Here is a 12,642-nt window from a genome sequence, read left to right as displayed (position 1 = left end):
TAAAATGGCTAACTATTTGCCCTTTCAGTGATTGTTTCTTTAGCTATATGGCAAAAAATATATACCTGACCATTTTTAAAGGGAATAATCAAGTCTTTCAGATCCTCTCCCGCCCCCGCCCCCCAAATCCAACACGATTATATCCATCACTACTGCTGTGACAACTGTCATGGTTGGCCTTGTGAAATGTGTCCCAATTTCTCTATATTGAAATCAGTCGGTGGTGGAGCACTGCTCTAAGCCAAGGGATTCCCTTCCGAAGAACAAAAGGTTGGTTTTCAAAGTTTTACTTCGCAGTGGTCCTCATCACTTAAGCTCGCCAAGTCCTCTCTCCATATGCATGTTCCACAGTGAGCCCAGGGAACAAGATCAACACCGGTTAGAAGATGAACCGAGTCAGGGATCTCTGTCCCCACTTGTAACTAGTGAAAGCCGTATCAGAATGAACCGCAGTGTCTGGGAAGGTAAGAGGTCTGGATTCTGCGCTCAGAGCAAAGAGGAGGCTTGCACGTTGGAAATGGATGCCATGTGGGTCAAAATCAAACCGATTCCAGTTGACGGAGTGGATTTACATGTATGTAAAATCTCAGGTCTCCCAGTCCCGTCAGCTACACACCTCTTCCTTCCACGTAACCCTGTGGCTTGACCTTGTCAAGGGAGAAATCTGAATGGAATCTCCTCTCGAAACCCGCTCCGAGTTTTAAAGTAGTGGATTAGCCGAGTAATATTGTAATCGGTCCCTGTTGATTTTTTTTTCTTTCATTCTCCTGTTCTGAAACCATATCTTGACTTGACGGTCGGTCAGATTGAGCATTCGCGAGAGCTGGAGGCGCTTCTCTTTGTTGATGTAGACACTGAAGAAGAATTCTCTTTCTAATTCTCGGATCTGGTATTTGGTGTAGGGGCATCTCTTTTTCCGGGTGCGTTGTCCACCTGTGGAGCGAAGCAAGGCAGAAGCCATTGAGACTTGCAGCGGATGGGAGCGAGAGAAACCCTCAGGCCGGGAGCATTAATGAGCAAAATCTGCCTGCTCCCTGGCTCCTGCGGGCAAGCCCCCCGCTACGCGGCTCCTTACCTTGTAGCGGAGCCTCCCGAGCAGAGCCTGGGCGGGGGGCACGATCGCTGCGAGCACCGACCCTCGGAGCAGGGACCCGGGCAGGACCCGCAGCCAAGCCCGGCCCCGGACTCCGGGCTCAGCCCGCAGCTCCCAGCCTACGGGAAGTCCTCGGTGCCCCGGCGGGACTGATCACTAAACAACAGCTGCGCAGAGACATTTCAGCCTTCCTCACCTGGATCCCTTCAGCCAGACCTTACGGGATCCAGAGCCGGGAGCACATTTGCAAGCCCAGTCTTTCGCGAGACTATTCCCATGGAGGTTTTATTCTGCACACACAGCCCGGCTTCACACCCCCACCGCTGTATTTACCTCTTCTCTTTCAATCAGAGGCAAAGCCCCTGCGCCCAAGCCTGCTAGGAAATCACTGCATTCCTCCTGGCTCCGCTATTTCCAACCTCTCTGTCCACGCGAGCACGTTATTCTTTTCCCCCTTTCGCCCCTCTCGGTTTAAAGTTCATTAAGCAGAGTAGAAAGGTTTTCAAGGTTCCAAAGCTCTTTACATTAAATATTGCTGCTATCCCTTTAAAAACTTCCTTTTCTGGTACAGTTCATTGTCGAGGTATATTTTCCCGAGCGGTATACTAGCTTTGCCTTTTAAAAAGCACACATAAAAAAATCAGACTTTGACAGATTGAATAACAATTGTAAGTAACAAACTGTTGGACAGAAGGCAACACGTAATTGCCACAGTGCCTTAGTAAAATGGCTTCCTTTAGACAAAAAGGCCAGCTTTAGGTTAATTTGTTTCTTTTAATATATTGCTACAGTTGAGGCGGCTACTTTATCTGTTAAACACTATTCTAGTGCAGTCGTTAAACCAGGGATGGCTTTGAATTCAGCCCCTAACTAGACTGCTGGTGCAACACATGGCTTTTATAAAATCACTGGATTACATTGATATCAAAGGAGGCAGGATCCCTTTTTGGTGAATTTACAGGCACCAAACGTACGTTATTATTTTTTCGAGACTTGACCACAGAGCTCCTTTTTTATTATAATTTAGAAAAAAAAAGGAAGGAGAAAGATTTTTTTTTAAGGCATCCATTGGCCGGTGGGTATTTCACGGCCAATTTCAGCACTAAGCACGTGATCTTGCCTTTTATAACAAAGTTTTGTTGGGGGAAATCTAAAGGCCCTTCATAAACCTTATATGCTTATAAAACAGCATATAAAATTTTAACAGCGGTGGTGCGCTAGATTTCAAACTCCCTTTCATAAAGCGCTTGGGCGCTGGCTTTATACGTACTGGAGCTGCTGGATTTCTCCTCATTGTTGCCGGAAGATGACTCTGGGCTGCTGCTGCTCTCTGCCCTCCTCCGCCTCTCCTTCTCCTCTGCTGCTGTGGCTCCTGCCTCCCTGCTGCAGCCTCCCTCCGAACTTGAAGTTGCAGCAGCTGCCGGAGGCATTTTCTCGCCATTCTTGTCTACGGAATAGTCCGAGGAGGACAGGTTTTCCGTGGTGCCATAAGCCGTCTCGAAAAACTGGTCGAAAGCCTGGGGCAGGACCCCGTTCCTCCCCACCGTGCTATAGAAATTGGAGGAGACGTTGGTGGTGGGGTGGTAGACGTTTGCTGTGTTTTTGCCGAACATCTCGCCCATGCTAGCTGTGTTGGTGGCAGGCAGGCAGTCTCTGTGCATGATCTCCTCTGCTGAGTAGCAGTGGGGCAGATTGCTCCTGGCGTGCCACTTACTGGAGGGATCAATGGCATACTCTCGGAAGGTCACTTCTCTCACAGGTTGGACCTGGGGTAGGTTGGAAGAGTAGGAGTATGTCATAGGGCGAGAAGACGGGGTCTGGGGCAGAAAAGAAGGGAGGCTGGAGAAATCAGGAGCCGAGACGTAGTAAGTACAACTTGGCAAATACATGTTAGAGGAACAAGGAACGCGCTCATCAAAATCCATCATTAGGCTACCTCGGGTTCTCCGCATTAGCTGAGCTTAACATGATTCTCTAATGCAGCTGCCTCTTTGAAGCAGATCCGTGAAGTAAGAAATTTGGAGACGTAAGCTGACGTGGAAATCTATCCCCATCCTTAGCAGGGAGGTGCTGGTCATGTGACCAAATGTTGAAATTGACAAGCTGCAAGTATGGGCCCTTTCTTCTTTGTAGCCATCTCAAGGGAAGCAACAGATCGTCACTTTGGTTTTCTCACTAAAAGCACGTAAGCTCAAATGTAACTCAGGTTTGCCTTGTGTACCCTTAGAGGACAGAAAGGCGCATGACAGACACTTCCCCGTACTTATCAGCCTGGCCAATTGCACCCAGTGGTTGTGGAGTAGAAAGAATTAGAAATACCCACAGGGCTAGGTGAGACCTTTTTTGTTTGTTACGTGATTGTTTGTAAATTTGAAAAAAAAAATGTAAAAAGAAAATTAAAAAAATAAATAAAAGAAAGAACGGCGCCAAAGTGCTCGTTTCTCTCCTCGGGCTGCTTTCTAGCAGGCGGTGCTCTTAAAGCAATCTCTCCGTTCCTGCAGAAGATACTCGCCCTGCAGGGTTTTTTGCTGGAGACATGGCTGGGAAGAATGTGCCAGGGTCAAGTCTGTACTGATTTTCATGGTGAATAGATTACATGCTTGCATTCATGTTCACTTCCGAAGCGCTTAGTGTCTTCCTTCCCTTTCTTACATATTAACTTCAAATACCCTGTGAGGCTTCAGCCGAGCTTTGCGAGAGGTATTTAACAATGTTTTATTCCCACAGTGCAGGTTCACTCCGTGCCTCCCCTCCAAACCTTTCTCTATTTGCAATGCCAGAAAGCCCTTTAGCCTGCAGACCACTGAGTAAAGAGTGTTTGCTGATCTATTTGCCTCAACAGTGCTGCTAAATACTTGGGAAACCAATGGACTCTGGGTTATCCGGGTTTGACAAATATTCTAAGTTTAATTGCCAGAAGTTTAGTTAAAATTATTTGCTATAGTATTAACCCGTGCTAACAAACTTGCAGTACCCAGATCCCTGCTTCAAACCGTCGGTGCAGGTTGAGACCCTTGAGAGACCTATTTTCAAAACGTGGTAAAGATTTTACTGTTGTTGCATGAAAGGGATGATATAGAAAGCGGATTGTACAGGGCAGAGACTAAAAAGTAGTTCTCTGCCAATAAAAATGTACACCCCACCGAATAAGCAGTGCCAAAGAAAACAGAGAAATGCGCCAAAAAATACAGCACCTTTTGAGGCATGGACATCCTTAGGCTGTTGAAAAAAAAATATTTTTTGCTATTCTGATGCTCGATTTCAGAAGAGAAATATTTAGGTTCCGGCTGGATTTATTCCAAATAGAAAAACAGAACTATTCCACGGCCACAGACAACTCTGGGGATGGTGGTGTCACTGAAATGAGACAGAGTTCAAGATGTGTGTTCCTGTGGATTTGAGCGCGCGCTGGGAGGAAAAGTGCAAATATCAAGAAAGCCTCATTGTGATTTTTTTTGAACCTCCACAATGTTGGAGACGTATTTATACATCTGGGGAAAGTTCTATTGTAAATTCAGGAGATCTTCGGTATTTAAATGTCAACATCGATTTGTTTATTTATTGCTTGGCTTATTGTAACTGACTCAATAACAAATCTAATCATGTTGTGCACTGAAAAAAATATTCTCATTATGTATTTTCGCTAAATTATAGTTAACTATTACAGTTGGATTCAAGCTGTAAATATCAATATTATCAAGTAATTACTTTGTAGTGGAGTAAACTAATTTATTAGCATTAGTGTTTATATGCCTTTTTTTATTATTTTACAAGGGTTACCAATCGCAAATCAAATGCTTCGGACATATCCCTTTAATGAACTCTTTCTTTGGGTTTGCTGCAAGAACTTTTATGCTTTCTCAGTGTTTGTGAGCTGATCTTGGAATTATTAATTAATCTTCCAGTGTGACATGTCTGCTAGAAAGTGGATGGAAAGAAGAGATATGCATGCCATCAAAGTGCTATCGGAAGATTGCATTGTCGTTTGGGGATTGTAAATTCTGCCACCCCCCCCCCCCCCACACTTCTTAATTCCCCCCCCCCCCCCCCCCACACTTTTCTTTTTTTTTTAAAGACCGTGATAGAAATTTTCAGCATCTCAGCCGGGTTTATTCTTTAATTCTACACTACTGCTCTTTACTTAGTTTTTTCTCCCTTTAAGACCCCCTTTAAAAAGGGAGGGGGGTTTCTCTTCGTATCTCAGTAGTGCTCATTTTCCCGTCCTTTCAATTCTTTACATGATAATGTATTTCTCCCCCCCCCCAACCCTTCCCGACAAAAAGGAATGTATAGAGGATTTCAGTGACTTTGAGATAACAAAGGCGCCACCGTTGCAGAGACTTGCCCCGCCTCTGTGTGATGGCAAACAAATTCTTGCACTTGTATTAGGGCTTTTAAAGGCCATAATTGAACGCGGCGCGTCTAGGGGAACCGAAAACAGTTCTAGACTGACCTGCGGTTTTATTGCACTTTTGGCAGTCAACTTCAGCTTGTGTCAGAGCAGACATGACAGAGCTGACCAACGGTTAATCGGGAGACGCCACCTACTTGGAATCACTGCCGTCCCCTCTGCATTAAATAAATCCCAGAGCTGGGGGCTGAATTGGGGTGCAGTGCTGAGCAAGGTTTGTATGGGGCTCTTTCCTGCGCCTCTTTCCATTGCATTTCTGCCGGGGCAGGTCCAGACTCTGACTTAGGGTGCTTGGGGTGGGGGGGTCTTTCTGAAACAAAGGAAAATCCAGGAAAGCAGGCGAGAAGGCGAATTATAATGCCAGCCCAGTGCCTCTTCCATTAGAATAGGCTGCGCCAGTATAACCCTATGGCTGGGTAGTAGGGCTGGACACACTTCTTTCTGGCTGAGCTGGGGAGGTGCTTCCCCAAACAAGCAGGAGACTTGGTCCACTAGAGCAGGGTGGAATGCGGGAGAAAATAAAATGCACCCTGACAAACGATTGCATTGGGGGAACAATTAGAGAAGATTATGGCAAAGGCTTCGGCGGGCAACTAGACAGCAGAATTAGCAAGCACCCAGGACACCGTTCCTTCTCCGCTTAATTTGCTGTAAAGGGAAAACAGAGATAATGCTCGCTTAGAGCCTCGGACCGGTTTGGTAACTGCAGGGAGCCTGGTGGGATGTTGTTGTTTTCAACACAATCCGAAGGTAGATTATTTTGTCTCATTTGGAATCGGGGCTTCCGCGTTTAGGAAGAGAAAAATGGAAAGAAAAGAAAAATCCACCCCCCATGTCTTTGGCTGCTAATCTCCGAGAAAACAACGTCAACGAAAGGAGGCATTTCATTTTGCAAAGCAGAAATGCAACCCTTCCTCCTTGGCGTTGTGTCTGGTCTGGCTGGGAGAGGCGGACGTGGGTAAAACCGTTATGTATTTTGCAGGACAGTATAGGGGCATTTTTTTCCCCTGGCCAAATCTGGCTAAGAGTCGAGTAGATTTGGGGAGCAGGTTTGCTCAGAGCTACCTAAGAGAAGCGAGCAAAAAAAAAAATCAATCCCTATATATATATATATTTATATACATTTAGCCTAGTAAGGGATCTGGCACCCCTCGGACGCCCAGTGTTTGTCTGCTCGGCTCGCGGGGGAACTGTTTCAAATCTTATTGCGGTTCTTTAAAAGGTCAAGTTCTGTCTCATGCGAAGTGTTGACTTTTTGTGTTACATTTCCAGTTATTAATCCAGCAAAGATCAGGCTCGCTCTAGCCTTCATATTTGGTTGAGTATTTTTTTTTTCTTTTTCTTTTTTGCATTACTCAGGAACAGCGGATAGTAAATGAGAATGACTGAAAATGACAGTGACGTGAAAAAGAGCTGCTCCAAATATTGCATTTGAGCTGCTTTTGAAAAGCAAAAAATAATGCATTTTCAGTAAGGCTGTCTGCTAGGTTGGCGGGAGCGCCGCAAGGGCAAACCGTGCCAGGCGTCATTCTAGCCAGTACCTCTACTTGCACTTTTTAGAAAAGGGTAAAATGAAGAAATATGCAACATTGCTTTGCCCCTGAAACCCTCCCTGTTTGCTAAATGAAAAAAGAGCATCTTTGAGGTTGCAACACAGCCCAGCGTTTGATGGAAACGTCTCAACCTCCCCGAATTTAAAAATCGTGCCTTGTGTTTGGATTAAAAATTATTCCAGATTTACAGGTTCTTTAATTAGCTCTGGTTCTCTTTTCTGGGTGCCTTTCTGACCGTCGTGCTAATGAGCTCTATAGAGTACTAATCAAAATAGTTTGCCACCTAAACACATCTCCTTAACACGTTCATAAAAAAGTATTGCTCCGATATTTTGAGAAAGGCTTAGCAACAGGGCTGCCCCTCGGGTTGGAACCAGCGGCAGATTTCTCCACGCAGCAGAGCGCCTTGGCAGTGTTTGGATAGGGACCAGGCTCAGGGCTGGCTCCCAACCAGGGGCTCGGTCACCCTGCTTCTGCCCAGAGGTGCCCATTTGTGTAGCGGAACAGGAGCAAATGTAAACAGCGTTCATCTCGCTTGCCCTCTCGCAGCTTCGTATATCTGAATAGCTTCAGAGGATGGTGGAAATCGCTTTGCTTATAAGCATGGACTAAATACCCCCAGTAAAGGCAAGGGACCTGGGGGTTGTGTCTTGTTTTCAAATTAACCGATGATGGCATATACTGGGGTGGATTGTGTGTGCGGGTTGGATTATTTTCTTAATTTAAACCCTTTACAGGGATTGCACCAGGAGTTTTCCTTCTCCTGGATCAATTTTAGGATTTGATCATATCTCAGGACCCCTCCTCCGATCGCGAGAGCTCAGCATTTAATTCTCATTATTTTAAAACTTCTTCTAGAAGAGCTGTATCATAGAGCTGCTGGGAAAGGGAGGGTGCATTCAGATCACCCCACCCAAGGTAAACACCGAGCTCCTTTCTTAAACAGGAAACTTATTCGAGTAAACAGAGTTTTCCTTTCAAACGTTTTTTTCCTGTCCTTTGTAAGCAAAATGTCGGGTTTTCTCCACCCCGCGCCCCAAGCACCTTTACAAGCGATGCGTGTGTCTCAAGGTCGTGTGTCTGGGACCCAGAGCCCACGTTTCTTGCCAGCGCCTCAGTATTTTTGTGAGCATTGAGGAAGAAAATGGAGGCAAAGTCAGGAATAAGGTGGACAGAAGGAGTCTGGGTTTGGATGTCCAAGGGTTTCTGCAATTGATTGACTGCCCATGATGGCATCAGTGTCCCCCCCCCACCTCCCCTCCATCGACTGCTCAGTTCCACTTCCCCAACACTTGAAAACGCACATTAACCGATTTCTTTCCACGGGTGCAGATGCAGGTGCAAGAGACTACTGGCAAATGTGGGGAGCAGGGAGCGGGTGTCTGGACCAGTTGGCGTGCTCTAAAACGTCTGCGAAAGCAACACCAGCCCCGGTTCTAATCCCTTGATATAGAAACCCCGTCTCTATTAACCGGCTTCCACCCATATTCACATCCACAGATGACTGGGTCGTTAATGTCAGTTGTAGTAAACAGGTTCCGAGCACCTTTCATGTGCAAGTATGATCTGTGGAAATCCCCACAGCGGTTTAGCGGGGACCTGCAGCATTTATTTCGAGAAACCGCGATATAAAACAATACGACTAGCTATCAAGAGGAGCTCACCGTCCCGAGAAAAAGCCTCACGCCAAGCCCCAAGAACAGAGATTTCAGCCACAACCATATTCGATCACAAATGTCTTCCTTGCCTGCAAGGAACCAAACACCAAACAGCCAAGACATCCCCAGCAAAACATTCCAGCGCCGACAGATATTTAAAAGTATTGCTACAAGTGATGCCTTGAACTTGACCTTACATTTGTTAATCAAGGAAATAAATACGTCGAAAATCAGAAATCACATTGCCTTGCCTCCCACAGACAACGATTGTGTTATAAACGAATTGAGGGTGGAAACAACGAGGACCAGTTGCTGCGATCTAGCTAATCTGCTTTTAGCATTAAGGTTTTAAAGTTATGCCCAATAAAATAGCTCTATGGCCAGACCAACTCGTTGTGTTGTGATTATTCTTGGGGAGCTATGCTGGCGGTTTGATGGGCTCAGTGCAAAATTCCGGTCAGTGTAACCGATTTGGGTTCTCAGATAATTTGGTTTATAGTATGAGATGATTAATTCGGATGCGTGCTGAATTTTACCAGCAAATCTTACCGGTAGGGTTTTTAAATATATCTGTATACATTATACATATACATCTATACATGGAAAATAATGTATGTGTTGTGCCCAAGTCTTTTGGAAACCCCTCGGATTTACTCGGTAGCACATTGCTAACTTTATAGGAGAGCCCTGCTCACGGATCGTGAAACACACCGCGCGGTTCTTCATCAAGGATTGTTTCAGGGGGTGGATACAGGAAGTATCACTATACCGAGACTGTCAAAGCAACGACTTCAAAGCGCTAACTTAATATTGGTGATAGACTCTAAGAACTGCATTGTAATACGGCTAGCTGGGCTCCTGCAACCTTTACAACGATGTATTTGTATAACACCAACTAAAACCCCGCTTTTCCAACGCTCTGGTCCTAAAACACACTTGTGATTCTGGGCTGGGAGGGTGACTTTCTCCTGCGCGTTTGCTGCTTCGCGTGTCACATAAGGATTCCCTTATAAGTCTCCTTCTCCCACAACTCCTCCTAGGGCTGCTCCTGACTATCCTCGGTTCAAAATGCCCCTTGCAATGTTATTCCACGGTGGCTGGAATAGCCGTGAAGACACACAAGGAGCTAGGAAGGTGGCTAGGGTAGCGCAACAGAGATCTGGGATCTCTTAGCAAAACCCAGCCAATGCTGCGGGGCTGAGCGAGGGATGTCGAGCCCTTCTTCTTAATTTCGGGTTCAGTTTCCCTTCAGTCGGGTACTTTGCATTTGGCTAAAGCTGCAGCTATTTAGAAAGTTGCCAGCCATCAGCCTCAGCCGACAGCGACCCAAGGTGTCTCTGTATTTAAACCCATTCGTTTTGTGCCCCCCCCTTCGCGCGAAGTTAAGCCTGGTCTAACATCCCAGCTATTCCCAACACAGGCTGGGCAGGGGCTGACCTAGGTGGTGGAGATGAACTTCAGCTTCATTTCAAGGGGCAAACCCTGCGGTAATTTGTTTGCAGACAGGGCTGGAAGCAGACAGGTTAAAGAGCCGCTCTGAGGAAGTAGTCAGGAAATTCAGCCATATATGGTGGGTGCTGGGGAGGGGGGGAGAAACCCCCTAACTCTCATCAAGAATGAAACAGCAACGCACGGGCCACTGGTTAGAGCACAATCCAGGGAGAAAATCAGCCGATTGGTTTTCAATTTGATCTGACCCGGCTTGGCAGGGAAGCAGCCACCCCCACCCCCCATCAGCCTTTATAGAGGCTCCCCCGGACCCCGGCTCTGCCTCTGCCCCTCCGAGCCTGCCGGCGAGGCCACAGCATCTCGCTGGAAAGGTGGAGCCGGAGAGCGCGGGCAGGACTCCCACTCCCGTGGGCGTCTCCACCAGCACCACTGCCCCCTGCCAGCCCCAGAATCGGGTCCTCCCGCTTATGCCAGGGGCAGGAGAGGGGCTGGGAAGAGGGGCGCCGGGGGCACTGGAGGAGGAAACAAGAGCCTGCAAAGGCCCAAATCTCGAGCCCTGCGCGGGGGTCAGAGCCACAGCAACACGGGGGAGGGAAACACGCAGCCCCGGGCAGTAAGAGCGAGAAAATCTTACCCCAGCCTCCGGGATCCTCCCGCCTGCTGCAAAACATCACGGCGCAGAGCGAGAGCGGGGAGCCCTGGGCCCGGCCGCCAGGGCCGGGGCTCCCTCCTGCCGCCCGGCCCCTCTGGGACTGGCACCGGGGCTGGGGGGTGGTGCTCGGGCAGAGATGGGGAGCCCCCGGGTGACTGCCACGGCCCCCGCGCCCGGCAGGCGCAGTGCGAGCCTCGGAGGCTCCCTCCCCGGCACAGCCCGGGTCACCGCACAGCAATGACCGTGGATCCTGCGTTGTAGGACTTGACCTTTACTGCGGAGAGGAGGGCGCTTTCCTCCGCGCTGAAGAGGGAGCGGGGGGAAGGGAAGATGCTCTCGTGGGGGATCTCGGATGGGAGAGCTGCGGAGGGCTGCGCGCCTGGAGGAGCATCGGGCGGCCGGGAAGGCAAGGGGCAATTCCCAGGGAAGGGAGAATAGGAGGCTCCTAAGAAAAGAAACAACAACAGGCCGGGCCAGAGCAGGGTGGGACCCGGCCCGCCAGCGGGCGGCTTTGCTGGCAGGCCCGGCCTCCCCGTTGTCCTAGCCGCAAAGGCATGGAGACACCTCCACGACGCACCCGCAAACTCGCTGCGGGCTCCGATCGCCTGCCTGCCTGCCTGCCCGGCCGCGCCAGCATCTGCGTGTATGAAACGCTGTCGTGGTTTTATTGCTAGGGTGGCCCGCAGAGGGACTGACGGGGTGGGGGCAGACAGGGCAATATTTTTGAAACCTGAATTTATGGTTGGAGGCCCCGTTCTCACCCGTCGGGCACACGGGGACATCTAAAGCCATTTCCTCACCAGCGTGACATCATTTCTATATTGCAGTCACTACCATTGCAAGCACCTCGATTATTACTATTGTTGCTATTATTACTATTATCACTATAATTACTCCTCCCCCTCCTCCTCCTCCTCCCTCTCCTCTTCTTCTTCCTCTTCTTCTTCTTCTTTTGTTTCCCTCGAAAGCAACTTAGTATTTTCAGGTGGAAGTCCCCCTTCCCGCCCTCCCTCAGCCCTTTCCGAAATAGGAATACAAGACCTGGCTTTGCAGGTATACTTATAATTTTTTTAAAGGAAATATGCTGCTGTCAAATTTTATTTCCCGTTGCAAACCGCCTCTGTTCCTGCCAAGAGTTCAAGGCGGAGATGGATTAAATATGGGATTATTCTCTTGCTGTGGAAAAAATACAAAACATTTGTTTCCCCCTTCCCTCGCATCAAGTGGCCTGAAACCTTTTTAGTCCGTGGGAATTCTACAACGCAAGCTTCTAAGGACAGGAGGAATTAAGAGCGTATAAATCAATGCATTCAGACGTTTGGAATTAAACTTTAGGCCGTTGAATTTTGCGCGAATTACAAAGAAGGAGGCTGGGCTAATCTTTTTATCTTTAATTATGTTTTGCATTGAGACAGAAATATTAGCCTGACATTAATGTTTCAATAAATACTCCGGGAGAAGAAAAAAAAAAGGAAGATATTATTAACGCGCTTTCATGTCTTTTCTTTCTTTTGCTCTTAGGTTGCATTTTTTTAATAGGGTGCGGAGGGGGAAGTCAAGTTACAAGCTCCGTCGTATTTGTGTGCCTTTGTGCGTGATTAAAAATCCCCCCAGCTATTGGTGCTTCTTTCATTTGAAGAAAAGATGTGTGCGAATAACATGGGGAATGTCTTAGACCTCCATCAAACATCAGGGGCACAGAGAGCCCTTCCACCGCCATTTTAACACGTTTGTAGTAAGATTGGGAATAAAACGGGGAGATTATATATATATTTTATTATATATATATATATAATTATATATATATATATTATATATGGGGAGAT

At 47.6% G+C, this 12,642-nt stretch overlaps 1 protein-coding gene across 4 annotated transcripts; it reads right to left on the bottom strand.

Annotated features, from left to right (window-relative positions):
• Nucleotides 1-564: 564 nt before the first annotated feature.
• HOXA11 (homeobox A11) lies at nt 565-11,641 on the bottom strand. 4 transcript variants are annotated; one of them, XR_003094716.1, is made up of 4 exons: nt 11,086-11,641; nt 2,364-2,859; nt 1,427-1,708; nt 801-933 (listed from the first exon to the last, which is right to left on the bottom strand). XR_003094716.1 is itself a non-coding variant. In XM_025207408.1 (3 exons), exons 1-3 carry the CDS (start codon nt 11,596-11,598, stop codon nt 701-703), a joined length of 1,242 nt encoding a protein of 413 aa, XP_025063193.1. In that variant the 5' UTR covers nt 11,599-11,641; the 3' UTR covers nt 565-700. The 4 variants fall into 4 exon arrangements, 3 of the variants coding, with proteins under 3 accessions (XP_025063193.1, XP_025063194.1, XP_006026534.1); XM_025207408.1 differs by lacking the exon at nt 1,427-1,708 and having other exon boundaries at nt 565-933; XM_025207409.1 differs by lacking the exons at nt 1,427-1,708; nt 11,086-11,641 and adding an exon at nt 10,799-10,874 and having other exon boundaries at nt 565-933; nt 2,364-2,910.
• Nucleotides 11,642-12,642: the final 1,001 nt, after the last annotated feature.

The sequence above is a fragment of the Alligator sinensis genome, unplaced genomic scaffold (assembly GCF_000455745.1).
Source record: "Alligator sinensis unplaced genomic scaffold, ASM45574v1 scaffold29_2, whole genome shotgun sequence".
Taxonomy (NCBI): Eukaryota; Metazoa; Chordata; order Crocodylia; family Alligatoridae; genus Alligator; species Alligator sinensis.
Note: the sequence above shows the minus strand (reverse complement) of the source record. Positions and strands in the feature narration are given on the sequence as shown.

What these genes read in the sequence shown, in the direction of transcription:
- HOXA11 (XM_025207408.1), bottom strand. Translation starts at nt 11,598, where the DNA reads ATGTCCCCGTGTGCCCGACGGGTGAGAACGGGGCCTCCAACCATAAAT. An exon ending in CCCTCCTCTCCGCAGTAAAG is followed by an intron (nt 2,860 to 11,085) that starts GTCAAGTCCTAC and finishes AACCTACCCCAG; the next exon opens with GTCCAACCTGTGAGAGAAGT. An exon ending in GGAGAAATCCAGCAGCTCCA is followed by an intron (nt 934 to 2,363) that starts GTACGTATAAAG and finishes TTCGCTCCACAG; the next exon opens with GTGGACAACGCACCCGGAAA.